Source organism: Aulonocara stuartgranti (assembly GCF_965226115.1).
Source record: "Aulonocara stuartgranti genome assembly, chromosome: 9".
In the NCBI taxonomy this organism is placed as follows: Eukaryota; Metazoa; Chordata; class Actinopteri; order Cichliformes; family Cichlidae; genus Aulonocara; species Aulonocara stuartgranti.
The window spans coordinates 5572325-5597330 of NC_138960.1; the positions used below are offsets into that span (position 1 = coordinate 5572325).

The window sequence follows — 25006 nt, forward strand, 5'->3', positions numbered from 1 at the left end:
GGCAAAGAACAGAAGGAGGACTTAAATACACAGAAGGGTAATAAGGGAAGTGGACATGAGGGGGAAAGTAAAACTAAGCACCGTGAACATAGAAACAAGAGACGTTCAAAATGAAACAGGAAACATGGAAAAACATGAACTGGGACAAGCAAGCTTGACACAAGAGACCGAGGGAGCGAGAGAGGGACACAAGGGAACGCTACATTGACGGGGAAGCATAGAAAAAACATAAACCAGACTAAAACTCGACCAAGACAAACTAATAATAATACTAGAACTAAACATTATCTCATAAGACATCAACAATACAGAATAACACAAAAAGCTGGGACTCAGCCTCTGATAAGGAGTCGGGAGAAAAGGTTTTACGTCGTGTCCTAAAAGCAGCAGTACTCTCAGTCACCCTGAAAATCTTCTCCAGTCAGAAGCTGAGACTTACAGTGTCCACTTATGCTGACCACTTTAACTGGTTTCGTAATATGAAGGTTGCAATGCATGCAGGGATTTGGTAATTACATAAAATGGTAAACTGTAAATGAGAATTTAAGGATTTTGTCACTCAGTAATTTTTATCATTTTACTGTATTTCTAAAAACACTGAGGTTTGAATTGTTGGTTGCACAAAATGAACACCAGTAAGTAATGGTTTCTTTGGAGTCTGCTTTTTTCACCATGTTCTGTATTTTTAGAAACAAGCAGTCATTAGAGAAATGGTGATGGTAGTCTGAATAATTCATGTGGAAAATGATCCCCTGTTTGCAGCTGGATACCAACTGGCTCAAAAGCAACAACATCAACAACAGTAAAGTCCTGCTTTTCTATTAATGTACGAGCCATAAGAACCTAATGATAGTATGTGTTACAGACAATTACAGAGCCACAGCATATGTTTACTTTAATTATTTTAAGTGCATTTTCCAGATTCTAGCCATTTGCGAATACTTTCTCTCCCACACGTCACTCAGAAGCCAAACGACTGGAATAGTTAACATGAACTAAGCTTGCATGCGGTCTTGCTGCTCCCTTTTTCTTTGTCAGAGCATCGAGTATGTTTGAGACAGAGCAGAAAAACATGGAGCTTTAGTATGACCTTAATCTGCTTGTGTGTGTCCCCCAAACGCACACACATACAACCCAAGCCCTGTCCTTCTCTTGTTTCTCAGTAGCCAGCAAGTGATTTGTCACTGCTGTCACTGAATAGTTAACAAATAAACTAATTTAAACAGATAAATGTTTAGTTTTATACACGTACATCCAAACCAAATCTCTTTTTTCATAATCAGAGGCTGCCTCTGGGTTCACTTCGGCACAGATCCAAGCAGGGACCAGACTGACCAGCAGAGTTTACTTTACCACTTTGCACAGGCCTACACTACAGAAATCTAAAGTCTGTGTTCTTCTGGAGCTTACCTGGCAAGGCAAAGCACACGAATTCTCAAACCCCAGTTCAGGAAAACTTCACTCAGAGATTCTGCGTGTGTCAGCTGGGTCCAGCTCACTACTTAAAGCAGGGGTGTCCAACTCCAGGCCTCGAGACCGGTGTCCTGTAGGTTTTAGAGGCCTGGAGTTGGACACCCCTACTTTAAAGGGAAAATTGATTAGACTGGGAGCACATGTGCTCCCCATCTCTTCTCCTGAAGCTGAGCCAAAATCTACAACCCTCTGCTGCAAGATGTTATAGTTATCTCCAATAAATGACCATGTACAACTGGAAATTGAATGTAATTGTGTGATTCATTTAAAAACACCTGTTAGATCGTCTCTCTGATCGGAATTAAAGATGTTTTTAAATCCTTCTGCAGCAACCATCACTACCAGATTCTATTCATATATCTTGTATTGTATTTTATGCATTGTGTTTTTTCCCCATCATCATTAATCCCATTTTTTTCTCCACAGCTGAGACCCAGGTCTGCTTCAGGTACTACCATGGTGTCACTGGGGCACTGAGGGCAACCACACCCAGTGTAATCATCAAGAAGGGCTCAGCGCCTGTGAGTCTCTCATCACTTTATCTCCTTATTGTGACCCATGCAGCTTTGTGGAGATTCTCACTCAGTGTCTCGTGGCTCGCTGGGAATGACAGTTCGGTTTATTCATTAGCGCTTACTTCCATCGGTTAGGTCAGTCATTCAAGTTTTAAGAGAAGAGACAAGCTGCTCTTAAAATAAGTTAGCTGCAGTTGCACCTATGCTGAATGAACTTGATCCGCTGAGTACACTTGCATCTGACATGTCTTAAACAGACTGCTTTTACAGTTAAACCCCAAACAGAGGTTAAACAGCACAGAGTTGATTTGTCCCTTTAACACTTAGCAAATACGGAGAGATGCTTATTGGTATAGACCTTATCGCAGTACCCAGACTTTAGTGTCATGGGAAGGTCATGGTGATAGAAGGGTGTTATAGACAAGCAACACAGTAATTATTAAGGACAGATTTTAGCCTTGCAGTGTCCACCAGTTGAGCTTTTTAGGGTTAAAGGCAAGGGCTAGGGTTAAACTCAAATTACTCCTTTACATGAAGTTTTCACCTATCCAACTGGAAATTGTTTGACAGAAGAACAGTGAGGCCAAAATGCACGTAGGAGACTTAATTTGAAAGCTGTCGTTGTCTAGTTCCTGAAGCTTATTTACCATGAAGCTAATGCTAACCAAGCCTCTTAAATGGGAGAGGGGAGACAGTGTCACTGTCGAGGGCTGGAAGCAAGCCGACACAGCTCATACTTTACAACTTGAAGGTTATAACATTCTCATATTACTGCCAAAAGTATTTTCCCATTATGAACAAAATGTTTGAAATGATAGTTGAAAGAGAGTCCTTCAAACTATTTGAGTTTGTAACCTTTATTGAGCTTCATTTATTTGTTGATTGCTGTCCATACATCCACTTTAGGATGCTCCAAAAATACTGTAGGCAAGAAGAAATACTTGCAGACCAAATGACTCAACCTGTGGTTAAAATGCATCTCTTAATGTTGCTAACTCTTACAAACTGCCTTTTTAGCAGAGGAACCTCACCTCGTATTTGATATTTGCTGTAAGAAAGGCACATCTGTTCAAGCTTCTTCAGATCTGTGCACTAAGTGACTTTTCAAGGTGTAAATCTCATGCTGTCAAATAGTGCGTGAACACTGTATAAGCAGTAATTATGTAGAAATGCAGTGTTTTTAACAATCCTATTATTCATCAGTGTATCACACAGCATTGTCCTAAGGCCTGTATCAGTCAGTTGCTGTCATCAAGAGGGTGCCCGACAGGGTGATTGGATTTCCATGTTTCCCTTCCCATTCTGCTGCTGTGGGACCCTGGAAATGCTGATGGCCCTAGAACCTGATCTGTACTTGCTTCCTGAGTACAAAGGAATAAAAATAACCACCACAGAAAAAAGACAGGAAGGGAGGGAACAAGTAGAGAGAGCAGAAATCCTGTCCAGTTCAGGTAAGTCATTCAGGTATTTGGAGACAAGTGCTAATGCGGCTGGAGCCTCCCACATCACAAGAAGAAGAAGGAAAATAATTGGAGACGAGAAGAAAGGACATGGAGAGCCGGGATAGCATTACAGAGTGAATCGTCTGAGCTTGTTTACTGTCGCCAGTCAGAAACTGTCAGATGCAGCAGAGAGAGAAGACATTGTGTTTGTTTGTGTACGTGTGTGATGGATGGCATGTGTCTCCAGCTGGGGCTACTGTCTCCCAGTCACCCTAACAGGAGCGGTAGGAGGACAAGGCTAGGCTGGATAACATGGGTAACTGTACATATCTATTCCAACCTGTTCATGTGTTTCCTTTCTGTTCATCTCTTTGGTTTACTTGCATCAGCTTAATAGACGTGTCAAATTGATTGTGATGCAGTAAACATAGAGTCAGCTTATCATTGTCATATGTAGATCATTGTCTGATCTATTATGCACAAAACCTAGCCAGTGGTTAAAAAAATGTATTACAAAAAGTAGGACATTTGCTTTTGGTCATTTTTTTCTTTGTTGTAACAATGGCAATAAATCTTATACCTAAATGGTAAATAGTGCTTTTCTACTTTTTCTGAGCGCTCCAAGCATTCATGGGTTGAGCAGCACAATTGAGTATGTGGGTTATACCCATGAAAAATCTCCCAAATCTTGTGTTCTGGTGCCAAACAGCTCATTCTGCTATTGACTCTTGCTTGGTGTTGTTCATTTGATTGGAAGATTGAGGTTCGAAGAGACAAGAAACACTGGTACTTTAAGAGCTTTTGTCATAAGAGAGAAATGCTGGTTGAAGAATGGGATAGCGGTGTGTAACCAAGCCAGAGCAAGACATGGCAGGCTGTTGGAGCCGTGCATGGTTCTTTCTCATGCTGCTGAGGACCTTATTCATTTAAAGCATTTTCCTTACAAGCCTGGCACTATTTAAGAGGAAATAAACAGGCTTTCCACTGGTATAAGATTTATTGTGAAGAAGCATTGTTACAACAAAGAAATTGACCAAACATAAATTTCATTAGAAGTTTATTTGATGATGCTGTAATGCTGTGCTTTAGCATCGCATAGTTTTATTTAGCCTTACCTGAGACAGGTCATCAGCAAAAGCTCTCCTTGGACCACTGTCTTAGACAAGAACTGGGATTCTCCAGGTATAGCCTTGTACCTACTGCCATAGCTTCGACATGGTAGCAGAACAGGAAAGGAGACAACATGTGTGTCTCTTTTCCATTCCTGAAAAGAACTTTTGATTCGTTGTCCTTGGAGTACTCTGTATGTCATCCCTTTGTAGGCCTGGCTGCTTTCTCATGGTTATAATGCTGACGTGTAGAGGGAACAGTTTTCCTGCGTGGTTAGTGGAGGACCCTGTCTTGCAAAAACTAGCAGAGTGGTCCCAGAGGTAACAATCAGTCAGCTCTTTCTGTTAAAGAATATCTTGCCTAGGACAGATAGTGGTGCTCTTTTGTTGATAGCCTTTCTTTGGCAGCTTAATGAGATTACTACCTTTCTATTCTTAAGCAGAGACCTACTCGATTATACTCGATTGATGAATAAACTACAAAACCAAATCACCAAAAAAAAACACCAAACATGTCCAAATATGGTTACTTTTGTCTCAAAAAAGAAAGCAAAAGTGATAATGCTGAAGCTTCAGAAACCAGTGGGTGACTATATAGTGGTTATGTCTATCATCTGGAGTCCCAGAGCCATAGCAATAGCTTTGTAACTCTTTCCATACTGATGCCAGTGACTTTGTTTCTTAGATGTTCTTGAGTTTCTTTAGGTCGCGACATGAAGTGTTGCCTCCACCCCCCCCACCACCAGCAGAGTCCAGCTAAAAGATAAAACACATTTACTTCAACGCTTCTCCATTTATGAAATGCACTGTCAGAGCAACTTCCTGGGTCATTTTCACTGAAGTGCAAAAAGCACCAGTCCCATAAAATGCAGCCAACAGATCAGCATTAGATGATGGCGTTCCCCGTCCACCCCCACCAGCCCTACTCTCAACGCTGAACTGACATAACCTACTTAACATTACCCTCCCACTCCCTGTCTCTCTGCTCATCCACGCTAACTGATTTAGCTCAGACTCAGACTTTCCGTCTTCAAAGGCAGTGGGTGTATTAAAATATCTTAATACCAGGGTGTATCTGACCTGCAATCAGATGGGGATGCACTTTGTAAATGTAAGCTCTCTTTCGGGGTTGCAATGGTTGGAGAGAGGGGTACTGTTATTTCCATAGAATCAGTCTCGTCTTACATCATTTAAGATTCTTGCAACACTTGAAGGAAGCTCATGAATTATACATACTTTTCCTTTCTTTTATACTTTTAGTGTCTTAGTGTTTGGTCTTTCTCTGAAGTGGGTGGTAAATGATATAAAGTGAGCGCACTTTAGAGCGCACAGATGGATGCATTTGTCATTTGGTTTATCGTGAGATTAGACCCACTGCAGAGACCCATGGTGGCACTTCTCTCCATAACTGTACTCAGCAAGGCAGATTAGCATCTCATTAAAATGAATTGGTCTAAACATCTGTCATTTCCTTCATCCCTTTATCTTGTTGTTTTCTCTGCTGGAATTGTTTCTGTTGTTTTGTTTCCAGTCAGTTGCATAAGCACTGAGAGTGATGCAGCATTTTGTGTGTCGTTGTGGAAAATTCTGACAGCCTGACAAAAAAAAAAGCTTTTATGCAACAGAAGTGTAACTGTACATACAAAACTCATAAATCTGTGTAAACCTATGTTTCAGTAGACCTTGTCTTTATTTAAGTGTCCAGTTTAAGCACAGTGCTGCCTCCTGACTAATGCTTTAAACGTGGCAGCACTACTAAATTCTTTTTCCTTTGAATCCATAAGATCAATAATTATTTTGTTTCCACAGACTAACTATTTGATCAGCTTTTGTTTACTGCAACAAGACTGGGTCATATCATACTACACTATACAATGAAGAATTATCTGTTTGCCCAACCACCGAGGATGCCTCCTCAAACTACTGGTTGTTTATTTGAAACTGATCTGTCTCAAAGTGCGATAAAGAAAAGAAAACACTGAAAGAACTTGTATAAAGTATAATGTATAAAGAAGTGAGAGGTGGCTCAAGACTTTTGCACTGATCAGGACTGAGGTTAGAACTACCATCTACAGCCACACACAGCTGCTCAGCTGTTAACTCTTGTCATTTCTCAGCTGTTGTAGCATCAAGTGCTTGTGATATACAGATATTTTGTAAATTAATTCAACATTTTCTTAACCACATGCTCTAAACGTAGTAAATCCTTCTTCATTTCTATCCTCAGAAAAACAAAACTTATTTAACACAAGCTTTTTGACTTTAATAATTTAGTAGGAAATGGCTTGGATATCCTTACAATCCTCTTCCTATTGCTTTGGCATGTAAGGAAAGTCAAACATGGGTGCTATATGTTAAAGCAGATGAACGATGGGAGGCTTTACACTCCCCTCCATTTCCAGGATCATGAGGACAGAGTATTGATCTGAGCACGCTGTCGGCCTCACTGAAAGCGGAGCTTTAGCAAACACTGTTGAAATGAAGCAGGCCTAAACGCGCATGCATCATTACGTTTCTCTCACCGTGTTCTTTTTGTTTACGAACACCTATTAACTCTTCACATCTGTGTGTGTGCGTCCAGGTACTGAAGCCAGTGGTCAGTCCTGAAGTCAACCATGGACTGGGCAACAGAAGACTTATTAACTTTAACCTGTCAGGTAGGCTGCTTCACTTCAGCTACAGGACAGTGACTTGTGTGTAACTTTACTAATGTGTATATCCAAACTAGAATATATAGTAAAAGTTCAGCTTCACAAATCTGACATCTGGCTTCCTCTGCATTCCTGTGCCATTTAACAAAACAGAAGATACACAGAACAGCTCGTCGTGAGAAAACAGTTTTACCAACTGCAGACACTCCACAGTTGCCTGTGAAGGTTAATAGACGGTTTAAATAAGCCGCTGCTACACCCTGAAGGTTTTGCTGGGAAAAGTCAGCCAGTGCTCAGCTGCAGAGAGAGAACAGCATGGTTGCACATCCCTGTGGCTCATCCTCTGGAGTGAGTACATGCAAAGTAATATCGATATAATCCAGGCAATTTGGAATAACTGGTTATGTTAATCCGAAGCATTTTGTTCATCACCAAGTTAACAGCTTTCTCAGCTAACGCCATTATGTTCTTGTGACAGTTCTGACAGAGGCTCATGCAGTACGTTAGGAACAATGTTTTTATGGAGGCTTTACAATTTCTAACAGTAAGTGACAGTCGTGCTGCAGTATGCAACGCATGCATTACTTCAGTCTTCAGCCACTGGAGCCAGTACAGTATCTCAGTATTTTCCAGAAAGCGGATTCAAAGTACTTGAAATGATACATTAAATCATTAAAAGATGTCATAAGACAGTCGTAGGAAGTCTGTCTGTGTCGCTGTTACAGTGCTCAGCACACTATATGACGTTCTTTCAGCACTAGTTTCTAGGATGATTTGAACTGGAATTACTGGACACTGCATCAGCCTAATAAAAGCTGCATTTTCACTGCACTCGTTTGCCTTTGGGTCCTCAATACTCCCACACTTGTTTTAGACCTGATGTTTCTAAACACTTATTGCCATCTCCAGGATTTCCAAGCTGAAGTTGGCTGAGAGCAGAAAGCTGTTTACTTGGTGTTCAGGATTAGTCACTAAGCTAACATGAATGTTAGCCTGTTGTTATTAGAAAATGGTAAGATTAACTTCCACATTATCTAGATTATATCTATATTCAGAAATACACATTACTTAGCATATACTGACTTCAGAGGATGAGCCACAGCATGTCTCTGTGCTCTCCATCTGCAGCTGAGCACTGCCTGATTTTTCTCTGCAGGGGAACCTCCAGGTTATGTAAATCATATATTACCTTCAAAGGCTACTGTGCAGTGTCTGTAACTGGAATGTCTGTTTTATTAGAAAGAAAAAATGGAATACAGAGAAAGCCCAGATATTCCAGTTTTCCACCACGGTTACATTTGTGAGTCTGTGCAAACCCCCAGGTGAGCCCGTGACCTTACGTTGATGTGTTAATGGTCTCGTGTCGAGGCAGTCTGGACTTGTTGTAGTGATTTCTCTGCTGCCTATTTGATGTTATTTTAATTTGGGGTAACTCCGACGTGTCAGCCCTCACTCCTTTCTGCGGTTATGTAATTCATGTTTTTTCCCCCTTTGTAGTTTAAGACCAGACTGGGCAGCCTGCTGTTTTATTTTTTCCAGAGTAAAACCTTTATTTGTGCTGGTGCTATAGAGGGGAAGTCTCCCAGCCGTCCATTTGTGCTGATTTTTAATTCTTAGAATGTTTTTAAACAATGTGTTTTATGCTCTGTCACACATCGAGTGTAAGCGCACTGTTGGGATTTAGCTAAAGAATAAATGTGGAAAAAGCCTCACTGTGGACTGCTGTGATGTAATTGTGCTGACGTGTAGATCAGTAAGGCTGAGGGTGGGCTAAAGCTGTGAGTGTTTCCAGGAGCACAGCAGGGATCAGAAACTGAACATGATCTCTTTATTCAGAGTAGTTTGTATATCTGTGGTTTTGTCTGGTGAGAATCTTTCTAAACGTATTACCTCTAAAAATACTTAGTCTAAACAAGCTGTAGCTTTAACTAAATGAACATCGGAATCATAGACTAATAGAAACCAGACACACGTGTGTCTTCCCAATTTTACAAAACTGTGTGTGTGTGAATCTTCAGACCTCCAGGCAGTGGGACTGAAAAAGGGGATGTTCTTCAATCCAGACCCGTACCTGAAGCTGTCCATTCAGCCCGGAAAGCACAGCATCTTCCCGTCTCTGCCACACCACGGCCAGGAGAAACGTTCCGGAGTGGTCTGCAACACTGTCAACCCTAAGTGGAGCACAGAGGCAAGCCTTCGCAATTTCTCTCCTGTGTGTTGCTTGCATGCCATCTTTAGACTCTCAGAGTGTTTAAATGACAGTATCAGTATCCATCCTTGGCCTTTCCTGCAAAATGCAGGCTTAAAGCTGGAAACCTAAAGTCAATCACATGTTTTGAGTAAGTTTGACTTAACCAGGAGGAAATGTGCATTCTTTAAACAGTACACTACTTCTATCACCTCTGGCTTTAAAAGCAGCGATTAAACAGCATATTCGTAGATGCGTTTTGTTGGGAGCATTTCAAAGATGGAAACACCATCACCTGATCTACAGTCTAATCTTCAAAGATTTACTTCATAGAGATATTTTCGCTTGTTTTTATATTCCATTCTTTTTAGCTTTCACATGTCTCCATGTTTGATGGTATTCTCATCTAATGAATGCTGGCATAAAGGCATTGTTTCCTATTTAGACCAGATTGTGGTGGTTCATGCACAAGTACATGCTGTTTGTGTTTGTGATACAGACCAACTCTCCTTAGAGAATGTCTGCGTTAAACTTAAGCTTAGCCGCCAATACAGTGCATAACAGCAACAAGTGTTTTCTAGTGCCATGCTGTGAAAGATGGAAACAGCTTTCATTAAAGGCATGTAACGATCCCTTGTTTATTTGTGCTGCTATAGATTGGTGGTCTAATCAGGATATAGCCTGCCTCTTGCTGTATGACAGCTGGGATGGGCTTCAGCCTCCCTGACATCTTAAAATGGATGCTGCTAAACAGAAGGACCATTCAAAACAAATTGAGGACCTTATTCCTAAACACGGACCAGAAAACTGCACTAATTGTGTACAAATTATGCAGGAAACCGTCCCCACCACAGACTCAAACATGACAAACCTCTCATACCACCTATGCAAGAGTCAAGTGAAAGAATATAGAGATAGTTTACGGATGTGACGCAAAAGAGAGCCGTCAGATGCTCCAAATAAACCTTAGACTTAAACGTTAGAACAGGCTTTTCGCAGCACACCGTGTGATAAATACAAAGAAAACATATCTAAAAATATATAGTTTCATGCATCGGTCAAAACACTCAACTCCAGGTACACGACGCTCAGCGGAAAACACTTCACACAAGTCAAGTTGCCAGAGATTCACAGAATTTACAGAAAATTGACTATTTTGTGAATTATATTGTTATTGGCTGAGAAATGTTTTATATCGGGATATGAGATTTTGGTCACATCGCACAGCTCTATCATATCGGTGTATTTATGTTCCCAGCAGGTGCCCGAGGTCTTGTGACCAGGGCTTGCAGGCCAGCACACTAGATTAAAGAAACCGTGACAGAGCCTTTGTTTCTGTGGCTCCCAGACTCTGGAACTGTCTCCCGTTGAGTTTGAGATCTGCAGACTCTGTCAGTTCTTTTAAAAAGCTCATCTTTTTAAACGTTTTTTTTATGTTCTAGCTTCTGTGAAGCACTTTGTGATTTTATCTTGAAAGGTGTTACATAAATGCAATTTCACTTACTTATTTATAATTCATCCACACACACATTCACACACTGGTGGAGGCAGCTACAGTTGTAGCCACAGCTGCCCTGGGGCAGACTGACAGAAGCGAAGCTGCCATATCGCACCATCGGCCATCACCAGTAGTAGGCGGTAGGTGAAGTGTCTTGCCCAAGGACACAACGACCGAGACTGTCCGAGCTGGGGCTCTGACCGGCAACCTTCCTGTTACAAGACGAACTGCCAACTCTTTGAGCCACGAAAATTTAGCATTACTGTAGTGATAATAGGAACTGTGAAGCTTACACATTCCTTCCAGTGACAAAATGTCAGAATGTTATACCGTTTCCACATGATGTTATTTTTTGCTTTAAGTTGTTATTAATGGATTTATGAACAAGGCTACTGTGTGTAACCCCAGAGGAGTATTAGAGCTACAGAGAAGCTGTTTGACCACAAGGAGACACAAAGTGCCTCAAGAACTGATACAAAGGCACCCAAATTACAAAAACAAATAAAAAAGGATTGTGCAATTGTAAAAACAGGCAAACATACAAGGGAAACATGACCAGAAACCGCAGAAGGCAGTGAAGAAAAATGTATGCAGTTAAATGCAGAACGACTGCAAATAAGCAAAAAACAAAACAGGAACTGGATGGAAGTAAAAATAGATTTTAAATGAACACAAATGGATGCGAATGGGATGTTCAGAATGTCTGCAGAAAGACACGAAATCATCATTACTGGATGGCATATAACACGAAAGACAATAAAATCATTAAAAAAAAAACAGTGAAAAGAGACAGAAAACCAGTATGAGAAGAGTCAAGTCTGTACAATCAGAAGCAAAATGATTCTGAAAAAGCTCAAAGGTTTGAATCACACTGACTTCACATAATCATTTCTTCTTTTTTGTGGGAGAAACTATTTCCAAACATGCACTAAGTTTAGTCAACCTGCTATTTTCAGATAACTAAATGCTTCTGGTCTTATTTTCAGTGATGTTTGAAGAAATGTAGCCTGAAAATCTGTTAGTTTGGTTGAATCATGACGGGTAATACAATAATAATACAATGAGCAAAATTTAAGTTATTCAAGCAAATTCACTGTCTGGATGGTGTACCACAAAAAAGTCAGGAAAATAAATTCTATTAATCATTAATATTATTAATGACTTGTGGCTATGTGGTTAACACATCCACCTTATACATAGAAGATCCTAAGTAAGGAGACGAACCCAGTGTCATGGGGTCAAGTGAGGCTAATGTCTCAAGGTTAGCATCAGGAAGGGCGTCTGGTCTAGAATCTGCACCAACTCAAAGCTGTGGATACATCCACTGTGATGACCTCTTAAAGAAGCAGTTGAAAGTACCAATGGTAAATATAAAATGGTAAAGGGCCTGTATTTGTACAGCGCTTTACTTAGTCCCTAAGGACCCCAAAGCGCTTTACACTACATTCAGTCATCCACCCATTCACACATACTGGTGGTGGCAGCTACACTGCAGCTGCCAATGTTAATAATAAACATTTTAGTTCTCTGAAAATCATCCAAAAGGCCCCAAATCAAAAACATGGTGAAGTCCAGCACCTGAATTAGCAAAGGTGAAGCATGGCCAATACCAGCTGGCTCCAACTGTCACATGACACTGTGTGGCAGGCAGAAGGTGAAACCCAATACAGGACTCTCAAGACGAGAGTTTAACTCTGACTAGACAGAAACCAGGAACTGACTGTGTGACTAATAAGCTGGAAGCAGCTACAGTTATACAGCTCACACAGGGCACACAGCAAGCAGGACGACACAACAAAACAAAAACAGAAGCAAACTGAGGGTTTAAATAAAGATTAGGCCAGAGTGGAGAAACTTGGGGAACACAGCTGAATAGAATCAAAATTCTCTTCATTCCCCAAATTGTCGTATTATATAATTTCTCTTATTGTTGAAACAACAGAAGCATTTACAAAGCAAAATGTCCTGCTGCGCCCCGTACAGCACCAGAAAGGATAGTTAGGGTGAAATCAGTGTAATCCATGAAAATCGTGTTTGCTTTGTGAAAAGCAAAAGCACCTAATTATTGTAGACTTGCTGGAAATTACTCTACAATCTGTTGTGGACAAAGCAAATGAGCGGCATAGTAGGAAAACAGAACACAAAAAATGTAAAAAACAAAATATGACGTTAATGTTAAAAGAGTCCGCTACATTTAATTTCCCCACTCGTGCAAAATATATTATGTTAAATCTGTTTGTTTGTTTTTTAGATTCATTCCTTTGTTTTTGTATCCAGACATCACAAGCAGGGAGTAGCTCTAACAGAGGAACTGATTATATGCCCTTGTTACGACCCGGCTCAAAAGCCACAACATAAAAAAGGAGACGAATACCAGAGTGTCGGTGAGCAGAGGTTTTATCTTAAAATGGAAAACCAGGTTGGCTAAAATGGTTGGTGCCACCGAGGCAAAGACAAGCGAGCTCTCTGGGAAGCTTGCCTCAGGTATGCTTTTATCCACACCTGACTAGGTGTGGATAAATGAGGTAGCCAGATATTTGACATGGTTTAGGGACTGCATTGTGAACAATACAAAATGTGAATAAGCAGTAACCATTGTTTCAATAGGAGATTATAAATGAGGTGATGCCAATCAGCACTGTTCTGTGCTTAAGCTTCTACATGATCTGGAATAGAACAGGCATAACTATGCTGTGACCCTGTGATTTGTGCACAAGCTCCACTGATCGCAGGATGTCCTGTGGCACAGTCTCTATCTTTATTATGTCCCTCAGGAGACTCATACAGAGATTTAATGTGGTGTCCCAGTTGACAGCATCCACTCAGCTCTAAGTCACTTTCCTTTTTCCAAACTGATCCCATTTTGAGCGAGCTGCTCAGCTTGCTTGGCAGTGATGTACTGTGTCAACTCTAATGGAACATGCTGGCTCATCCAGCAGACTTTCCATACTGCAGTCCAGCACTGCGCTGTATGAGACACAATTTTGAATCAAAACTGAATGTTTAATATGGCTTCCTGTCTGTAGAAGCAGACTCTGTTGTTTACATAAAGGTGTGCAATTCTCTGTTAACAGATAATTGTGTTTTAAAATGAAGCCTGATTAAACTAGAGCAGAAGCAGAGTAAGAAACCATTAGTAACAATTAAAGGTTGAACTAACGGCTAAAAAGTCAGGCGAACAGAGGTTGACCTGAATGTAACGGATTTAACGTCCAAGTCAATCAACAAAACAGGCTACAGAACATATACAATGGCAAGTAATAAACTAGGGATGTAAGCAAAACAGCAAACAATAGAAGAAGGATAGAAGCAAATGACATGAGCGAACACATGTAACTAACAGTAACTTCCAGGCCATGGCTAGCTGCTCACAAAAATCCACAGCTTCCATGAATAATGCTTTTAAACAGATCCAACTAACTGTGGAGGAACTGAAGAAGTAGTAGACAGGAATGGAAGTCAAGATGAAAAACAGGTGGAGGACCCAAGAGCAAAGAGCCTACAATACACAGTTAAAACACTGAAAAGAACTGAGGGCTGTAACAAACACTGGCAAGTTAGCACAATGACACTGGAAGATTGTGATTATCTACCACTAGACGGAACTAGGCAGTCCATCTGCTTGATGAACTGTTCTTGGGTCAGGATTGTTAGCTAATGGCACCAGCGCAAGAGCGAATGTTGTAAGCACTGTGTGAGGAAGTAGAAACATACCCCTACATTCACTTGAATTTCACACCTAACCTGGTGTCTAATGTTCTGTTGCCTAGCGCTTTAACAGTGACACTGTTCATGTCTATAAAACTGATGATTGTTTCCTGGCAACAGAAAAAGAAAAAAAATGAATTAAGGTGTTTGTAAGAATCTTCTTATTGCAGATGTTCATCAGGGGAAACAAAGACTTTAGATGCTACTTCTACTCTCTCCAGAGGTGCAAGAGATTGCCCAGGAATGGTGGCACTAGACAATGGATTTGTCAGTAGGCAGTGGTTTCATACCTATAGATCTGTAGATCTATCACATGGCAGTTTACACCTGTGAGAAATAAACCAACTTTGTAGTACAGAAACCAAAGTTACCTGGATAAGACAGTACAGGCCTCAGGACAGGAGCCCAGTTCATCAGTCACATTAAAGTGGGACGATTAGCCTGCCTGACCAGGCAAGATTGCTAATTTTGGCTTGATTCTAATCAATTAACAAAAAACTGAGATTAAGGTAATTAATCTGGCTGCTGTCCGTTTGCCAGCTCCTTAACATTCACTGTTTTATAACCACTCACTTTAAATACAGTGGACAGCCCAGTGAACCTGCTCTGTATGACCTTGTAGGGATCAATGGCCTGATGTCGAGACGCTTCAGCTCCTCCTGCGTGGTGGATTTGTGGTGCTGAAATGTAAAGAGCATTTTTTTGGCTTGAGGTGAATGTTGTTGTGATTTGGAGCTGTACAAATAAAATAGAATAGAATTGCCTTTTTTTTTTGTGAGACTCAACCTCTGTACGCTGTCAATCAGAGATGAACCTAACCATGGTGGTGTTATCGGTAGACTTGACGATGACGTTGGTTGGTTTACAGTCATAAGTGTACAGGGTGTACAGAAGGGGGCTGAGAACGCCTCCCTGCGGGGATCTGGTGCTGAGTGAGAGTGGGGGAGAGAGGTGGGGCTGACTGAGTGAGGCCGGTTGGTTAGGAAGTCTTTGATCCAGGAGCAGGTGGCAGCGGGATCTGAAGGTGGTCCAGTTTGGTGGTGAGGATGTCTGGGTTTATAGTGTTGAACACTGAGCTGTAGTCCACGAAGAGCATCCACATTTAGCTCTTCCTGTTCTCCAGATGGCTCAGCAATCTGTGAAGGGTGATGGTGGTGGCATCCTCCGTGGACCGAGTTGCTCTGTGAGCAAACCGGTGGGGGTCAAGGGAGGGGGGTGGACAGTCTGTCAGAGCTGGGGGGCTCTGGCCTGGTAGTTGGTGAAATGCAGAAGGCAGCTGTGAGCTCAGCCTAAATCTTTAACATATAACTCTGAAAGATGACAGACAAGGAGGGCTGAATTATGTGAAATTTAGAGTCAAGGATTTGTGGGATTCTTATTTAAAAATACATGAACCGCAGCCCTCATAGCGCTGATAAGTATAAGCCTAATGGATGGATGAATGACCCAGAGCAACTTTACTCTCTACTCTAAAATACAGTACATTCAGTATATACAGTAACTATATATACCTTGATGGCGTTGTTTCCCTTTGAACTTGGGTTCTATGAGCTATTTCTGCTGTGATAAAACAGGTAATTATTTACACGATACCCACATTACCCCACATCCACCTCCCGTCCATCCTGTGCAACCCCACTGGCACCTTCCTCTGCCTGCTCTTGTAAATGATTCACTCGTTCTCCATTTAATCCTCCTCATTTATCTCTCTGCACTAGGGATGGGTACCAGTGTCCGGTGCCATGATGGCACCGGTTCTGACATAAACGGTAGTAACCAGACCGAAAAGCAGCGCACATTTCGGTGCTTTATTTCGGTGCTTTTTTTTCCTGAGCTGTGATACACTTCTAGCCAATCATTTTACGTTTCCGAGGATAGTAGGCGGGCCCAGGTACGTACGTTCAGTTAGAGCAGAGCTACAGATTAAAAATGCCCAAGGCGAAGCGGTCAAAAGTCTGGCTGTACTTCACAGCAAAAGATGCAAACTCAGCAGCCTGTAACAAGTGCTTTAAGCTGATACTGTGATACTGTCAAAGGAGGTAACACCTCAAATCTGATGAAACACCTGGCGACGCATAGCGTTTTTTTTAAAAGCCCAGAAATGCGCCGTATTTGATAGCTTGCTGCGAGACCTCACACCGAGCGCATCTACTGCGGGTGTGGTGCCTGTTATGCAACATCCCCCAAAAACACGAAGAGGAGAGTCCTGGCCCCTAGCCCTGCCAGTGTAGCAGAAATGATGACGGATGATGATGACAGCAGCAGCCGTTCTTCTCTGCGTGAGTAGCTTAATGTTGTTCGTGTGTAATTTACGTTGAGTAGGCTAACCACGTTATTACATTAATGCATGTAAGGTGAACTAGCAAACACCGTCGTAGCTACATGCGGCTGTCCTCTTGTTTGATGGCAGATACTCCCTTCACCCTGGCCAAAAAGGCTAAAATGACCAAAGAAAAAGTGGAAAACAGTTAAACATGAGAGGTTTAGGACAAAGTTTGTGTTTTTTCCATTGGTTAAGCACTGCTTCCAGCCAAGAGTGATACCATATATGCCCCATAGCTGCAGAAAAGGCTAACATTGTTATCTTTTTACAAAAACCAGCTGAGCATGAGAGGTTTTTGGACCAATTTTGTGTTCTCCATTCTTTAAGCACCGTTTAAGTACCGGCACCGTTTCAAAAGTACCGATTTGGCACCGGTATCGGATAAAACCTAAACGATACCCATCCCTACTCTGCACACAGATTTCCACAGCTAACTCTTTTTTTCCCGGTTTTCATTTTCCTACATTTGCCACTTCATTTTATCCCATGCAGTCAGATCCATTTTACATTGTTCTGCTCTCATTTCTTGAGTGAATATGTTTTTCCTTCTGTCCTTCCCACAAAAGAATTATCAGGGACACACAAGAACACAGTGAGTGAAACAGATCGGAAAAACAGCAGCCAACACGATCAGCACTTTAGTCATTGTCTGAGACACTGGCAAGGGTAGCAAAGCAGATAGAATGTAATGTAGCAGCCACAACACATGCACACGCACACACACACACACACACACACACACACACACACACACACACACACACACACACACACACACACACACTAATCCAATCAAACTTTAGTGTCACCCCTTCAGGTTTCATTTCATCATGTCCAACTGGACTTGCAGGGAAAAGGAAGTTGTAGCCTGGAGCTTCCAATCACCTAAACACACATGGATATACAGAGACTTGGCTAAGATATTAAGAGAAGGAAAACCCAAAAATGTAAAATCTGCTGCTGAGAGAGAAGAGGGAGAATAAGTGTATATGGATGGTACTTTACAAGAACACAGCACCGAGCAAAAACTACTGTTCCTACATCGTATCCTGTAGTCTCAGAACGTAAATGACCTTGTAAATAAATGTTAAACAGTAAATAAAAAGTAAAATGTTTATTTATGCTATTTAAACAGTGAAATTAACTTTTTTCGTAGTTAATAGTTTTATCATTTTTCATTAAGGGCTGGTTTTAATACTTGTATGAAAACCTTTTGGAGTCAAGGACTGGCTAATGTGTAGAGTCCACGGACATCAGCAAGTGTTATTTCCTTTCTTGACATGTTCTGCCAGCACGCTCCAAAGAAACACACCCTTGTTTGCTGCTAGTTTTGACTTCAGTGACTTAAAAGCATGCTGTGGTTGTTAAGATCATGTGAATGGCTTAAAGGCCATTAAAGAGAGCATTTCTTTGCTAATATATACCTAAAAAACCCTGCCCTTTTCTGGATGCTCCAAAACTGATCAGAAATGCAAAGTCTGCAAAGGAAATCCAGCAAACCAAAGCAAAGTCTAATTTGCCCTTCCTCCTCTTGAGCATAAATAGTGTTCGCCATTTGTTGTAAAGCCTCTGTGTTTCATGAAAGCATCACTTGATTATAGACTGAGTAATTGTTGTGTGTGTGAATAGAACAGCTGGTTATGAAACTACTTGTTAGTCAATTGTCTGTAACCTTTGAGCCTCTGAAAATCTCCAAATATGCTGTACTTTTGTTAAGACCTTTAAATTAAAAACCTCCACACATTTAAATGATCCCTCAGAAAAGTACACATAGCTAAGGATAGTTAACCTTGGGGTTACATTTTGTCGAAATATTACCTGTAGGGACAGAAATGCTAAAATAATTACTAAAGCCAGTGCTGGTCTTACTTAAGCACAAACATTTCAGAATCCAAAGAAATATCGTTATGTTACTGTTCTATGTTACAGAAGGAGTCTTTAAGTTTAATTTAAAAAGGAAAGGTACTTTTAATGACAGGTTTAGTTGTTGTGTATACCACCAGAATCTTCCTTTGATGTTCTGATACCTTTGATGAGGCGGCTTCAGGGCAATCCATACTTTAGACTGACATTAAGAACCTATGGAATTGGGCTGTTGGCAAAAACGAAGGTTTTCCTAATTCAGAAGTCCCTCACTGCAGCAGGCTCCTTTGTATTAATAGTATGGTTGCAGAAAGACCTGTTCTACAAGGTTTTCACAGGAATTATTCATGTGGGCATCTATTGTATAGGAAATTAGGCATTTAGATTTACACAGTGAAGTCTTAGGAATTCAATTTTAAGCATCATATTAATGAGTTTGTTGACTAATCTGACACTAAAGAAGAAACATTTCGACCACTTACAGATGAAGAAAATAATGTTGATTAGCTCATAACTGCTGTATAAAGACACTTGAGACCATCAGTGGAGAAGTACTGGAACAAATGGGTTCCATGATGGCTGCACGTCTCAGCTTGCAGAATAGAAGTGCTGCTAATGCACTGATGCCTGAGTCCACGCTTCAAAGAGTCAGAGTTGTTATTCTGGCGTGAGCAAGGTCAAAAGCATATTAAAGACGAAATGTTTCTACTCACCAGTATATAAAGAGTTAGCTGCAGTTTCTTTATACTTCATCATGACCATCATGAAGTAAACATTAGAAATACTCTCAGAATAAAGGCTTCAAACAAGCCTATTACACCCAAAAAAGGGTGTTTTTGGAGCTCCTTGCATCAGAGCCTCAGCTGCAAATTATCCTACTTTAAAGAGTGAGGAGGCTGAAGTTAGTCCGAATACTGTCTGAAGCATCAAACACTGAAGGCAGAGCAACATATATCAGCTAAAACATTAAGACCACTAACAGATGAGGTAAAGAACACTGATTACTTCGTCATAATGCAGGTTGTTATTGGAAATCCTTGGTTCCTACTGGAGCAGGGCGATATGACCAAAAATATTTATGACGATATACATCTGAAAATTTGCAATAACGATATAACTGACGATATAATTGACATTAGACAAATTACTTTACAACTCCACAACTTTATTAGTGCAAAAAAACCCCAAAAAACATCAATGTATTTTCACTTAAACAAGCAGCTGTTTTTTATGTGCATTAAAGTTATATACAAATGTAACAGTGCAAATGCAAATTCCTCACTGACAGTTTAACCAAAGGGCATTTCCAGTGGAAACTGGCCGACATATCCTCAGCACAACCAGGTATAATATCCACAAAACTTAAAAGAGGTTATACACACACAATACGGTAATATTATGTTGAAGCGCAGTCTGCTGCCCTCAGGTGAATGTATGGCTATTCACCCTATGCAGCGAGCTTAACATAAGAGGAGATGGTTCCAGGAACGACAGGACACATCGCTTTGTCTTTGTGTCTTTAACGGACCGTTTTTTCCTCTTTTAATTTGTAAGACTGTGAACATACAGTAAAATAATACGTAAGCATCAGTATCAACATATTTTGTAAACAAAACAGAAGTTAGCAACATAGCTTTCCTTATGCTTTACATTCATCACTAACATCTTTCCTTATACGTTCAAATAACCTTTTAAGTAACATGAAAGTAACAAATCTTACAGAAAGTGAAGTTAGACATTGCTTACTTACAGATTATGGCTCAACAAACTCCCCAACGATGTAAACTGAGCTTAAAGTTGTGCAGCTTGTTTTCTGCTCCATGCATTTTCTCACACTGCCTGTGTGAACTTTGCCTGCTGTTTACAACACATCACCAAAGGGGGCAGTGTAGTGCACACCAAATAACCAAAGAAGAAGCCACAAACTGAAGGGGTAATACTGCCCACTATTGGGAAACCTGAGAAATGCGCCAGCCAAAGAAACCCAACAAAGTAACAACCGAGGGGCAGAATACTCCCCGCCTGACATCCATGGAATGTCACCCTCAACTAACATGTAAAAGGCAAGTGACATACAATGAAACAAAGCTTCTGCTTCTAAGTACAATCCTTAGACACCAATAGCACAACCTCACTTATAGGCCTTATGTAGCACTTGTTTTCACCCTTGCGGAAAATCCTCACCTCTATCTTCCTTACAAGCCCATCCTCACTGGGAAAGGTTTTGGTGATAAGTCCAAGTGGCCAGTTGTTCCTATGTTCGAGTGTCTCTCTTAAAAGAACAACATCTCCTGTTTGTAGGTTAGGCTTTACTGTTTTCCATTTGCGGCGGTCCTGAAGTCCTGAGATGTATTCTTTTTTCCATCGTCTCCAGAAGACATCAGCGAGGTATTGTACGCGCCTCCATTGAGCTTTGAACAGATCACTGTTTCCAAACTGACCTGGTGGGATTGGTGGGGTCGTAACCTTTTGCGTGAGCAGCATGGCTGGGGTAAGGATGACTGGGTTATTTGGATCTGCAGAAACTGCTGTTAACGGACGAGCATTCACTATTGCAGTGACTTCAGCCATTAAGGTCACTAGTATTTCATGGGTAAGCTTTGCATTCCTGTGTTCTAGGAGCATTGCATCAAGGATTTTGCGCGTGACCCCAATCATTCGCTCCCAGGAGCCAGCCATATGCGACGCATGTGGGGGGTTGAATAGCCATTTGCAGCCAGAGTCTTCAAGAAAGCTGTTTAGTTTGCTGTTGTAGCAGCCCTGTTTGTCTATTTGCAGCTCTTTGCAGGCACCCACAAAATTTGTCCCACAATCGGACCTAAGAAGTTTGACTGCACCTCTGATGGCAAAAAAACGACGCAGGGCATTGATGAATGATGACGTGTCCATTGATTCTATAACTTCAATGTGAATGGCCCGTGTACTCATGCACGTAAATATGACTGCCCATCGCTTTGCATCCGCTTGCCCACCACGCGTTTTTCTGACAGTGACAGACCAGGGCCCGAACACATCAAGCCCTACATGTGTGAACGGAGGGTCAGTGGACAGCCTATCCTCTGGTAGCTCAGCCATAATCTGTTCCTGCTGTCTGCCTCTTAGTTTTCGACATGTCACGCAGCTGAATATCATTTTGCTTATTGCTCTTTTTCCTCCCACAATCCAAAAGCCTGCAGCTCTGACTGCTCCTTCAGTAAAATGTCTGCCCTGATGGCATACTTTCACATGGAAGTGTCTTATAATGAGCTGGGCAAGGTGGTGTTTGGCAGGGATGAGGATAGGATTTGTTTCATCCGAAGTCAACTGTGCTCGTCTTAGTCTCCCACCCACTCTGAGGATTCCATTTGTGTCAAGAAATGGGTTCAGTTTGCTAAGTGGGCTTGAACTTTTGAGGGGCATACTCTTTTCAAGCTGTCTTATGTCTTCTGCATAGATTTCTCTTTGGACAGTGCGAATGATAATGATCTTAGCTTGATCGAGCTGCTTTTCGGTTAAATGCTCACTACAGCTGTGCCAGCCCTGACAGGTGCCTTCTATGTTCTGCTTAAAGGACTGAACAATGTGTCGGAGTCTAGATATAGCCTTCAGTAGTACATTCCAACTAGAAAACCTTTCGAATCTGGCACTACTGAGAACATCCTTTGCAAGAGTGGTAACACAAGTAGTTACCTCATGACGCAGTTCGTTGTCAGTCTCTGGGTCTACAAGATCAAACGACTCTGCCTGAGATTGACCTATTTCTGACTTGGTAAGAAAAGCAGGTCCACTGAGCCATGTGGAGGTAGAAAGCTGCTCAGCAGGTAATGCGCGCGTGGCATGATCAGCCGGATTTAAGTGAGTGGGCACATAATGCCACTGGTGAGCTTGTGTGGATCGCCTGATGCGTTCCACTCTGTTCTGCACGTAGATGTAAAAACGCCTCTTTGTGTTGAAGATGTAACCAAGGACTACTTTGGAGTCTGAATAGAAGCTCACCTGATCAACTGCGACGTCCAGCTCGTCCACGACCAACTCTGCCACCTCGACAGCCAGGACCGCTGCACAGAGCTCAAGTCTGGGTATGGTGATGTCTGGTCTTGGGGCAAGCCGTGCCTTGCCGAGAAGGAAGCCCACCTCATTATGACCATCTCTGTCTGTGAGTTTAAGGTAGGCAACAGCGGCCACTGCCTTGGTAGAGGCATCGCAGAAAACATGGATTTCCTTAGTTACTGCTGCAGAGAGTGGTATTGAGGTGAACATTCTGGGAATCTCAAGTTGTTGTAGATGTTTGAGGGAGTGTTTCCACTGTTGCCACTGTTGTAATTTGTCTTTAGGGAGTTCAGTGTCCCATTCACAAATGTCAGTGGAAATGTCTCTGAGTATGACCCTGCCCTCTACAATGACAGGGACAGCAAAGCCGAGTGGGTCATACACACTATTAACGACTGACAATGCTCCACGCTTGGTAAAGGGCTTCTCATTGACGGTTATTTGGAACCTGAACAAGTCTGTAGACAGGTTCCAGCCCAAGCCCAAGCTTCTTTGCATGGGTGTCTGCCCAAGGTCAAGGCCCTGCATGTCAGCTGCAAGGTCCTCACTTGGAAAAGCGTTTGTGATGGTAGGACAGTTGGATGAGATTTTATGTAGGCGTATGTTACACTGAGCCAGCATCTTCTGAGCCCCACAGAGAATGTTGATGGCCTCATCAGTGGAAGGAAATGATTTTAGTCCATCATCCACATAAAAGTGGCGTTCAATGAACTCTCTTACATCATTGCCGTGTTCTTTTTCTCCCTCCATCGCTGTTCGTTTCAGTCCATAAATGGCCACTGATGGGGAGGGGCAGTTCCCGAACACGTGGACTCTCATCCTGAATTCCTGTACTTCTCCATCCAGATCATGGTTTTTGAACCACAAGAAGCGAAGGTAGTTGCGGTGGTCTTCTCTGACAACAAAATTGTAAAACATTTGCTCCACGTCGGCCATGACTGTGTATGGGTCAGACCTGAAACGCATCAGAACTCCCACAAGAGTATTATTGAGATCTGGCCCTTTTAGTAGCACATCATTGAGAGAAACATTGTTGTATTGCGCACTTGAATCAAAAACCACCCTAATTTTTCCTGGCTTCTGAGGGTGATAAATGCCAAAACTAGGAAGATACCAGCATTCTTGTTCTGGAGCTAAAGCTGGAGCTGGTTCAGCGTGGTCCTTACTGAAAGTTTTGTCTAAAAACTCAATGTAATGTTCTTTCATTTCAGGTTTCTTTTTCAGTGTTTTGCGGAGCGTCATTAAGCGACTGAGGGCTTGGTCCCTATTGTTGGGTAAACGCTGTCTGGGGGAGCGGAATGGGAGTGGAGCTACCCAATTGTTCGCCTCATCTTTAGTAAAGTCTCTGTGCATAATTTCCAGGAATAATGCATCTTCTACTGAAAGAGCCGTTTTGTCATCATCTGCTGTTTGCTGGAAAATGTGTCTGCCTACTTCTGCTTGTGTCTTCTCGAATTTAGGACAGCTTTCTGTGTATTTGTCTTTTATATAGATTTTGCTTGCACAGGGGCTAAGGGAGGTAGGGCGCCCGTTATTCAGAATGTCTGTCTTGAAAGAGTTTACTGTGGGTTTGTGGGCACCTGAGAGGCAGACATCGCCTACAACCACCCATCCCAGATCGAGGTGTTGGGCATAAGGTGCACTGTTTGGACCATTTACCTGACTGCGAACCTTGTGAGCTTGGATGATGTCCCGGCCCAAGAGGAGGAGAATGTCCGCGGCTGGGTCCAGAGGAGGGATCTGTGAAGCGAGTGCGTGTAGATGAGGGTGAGCCGACACAGCCTCCTTGGTGGGTATCTCATCTCTATTATCTGGAATGTGATCACATTCTGTTAGTGTGGGCAGCACCATGGACACTTCCCCATTTACATCCTGAATAATGAAATTAGTTGCTCTGCGTCCTCCAGCCTCTGACAAACCTGCACATGTTTTCATGGTGTATGGGAGCATAGCGCCTTTTACATTAAACATGTCGAAGAAAGCAGACCTGGCTAAGGATGAGTTGCTTTGATCATCCAACATGGCGTACATCCTCTTTTTCTCTTCAGGATTTGTGCGGGAATACACGTCGACTAAACAAATCTTAGAGCAGGATTTGCCTTTTAGACGTGGGCCACACACCTCTGTGCAAGCAGTTGTGGTTACAGGGCTTGAAGGATCAGACTCCCCGCCGTGGCTTTGAGGCAGGAGGTTAGAGTCCTTGGTTG

At 42.0% G+C, this 25006-nt stretch overlaps 1 protein-coding gene across 6 annotated transcripts in view; it reads left to right on the plus strand.

Annotated features, from left to right (window-relative positions):
• Positions 1–25006, plus strand: part of hecw1a (HECT, C2 and WW domain containing E3 ubiquitin protein ligase 1a) — a 99538-nt gene that overhangs the window by 31802 nt on the left and 42730 nt on the right. For all 6 annotated transcript variants that reach the window (XM_082547593.1, XM_082547589.1, XM_082547588.1 and 3 more), the window contains 3 exons: positions 1900–1994; positions 7121–7196; positions 9209–9378. In XM_082547593.1, coding sequence (XP_082403719.1) covers positions 1900–1994; positions 7121–7196; positions 9209–9378 — 341 coding nt within the window. The remainder of the gene's footprint in view (positions 1–1899; positions 1995–7120; positions 7197–9208; positions 9379–25006) is intronic.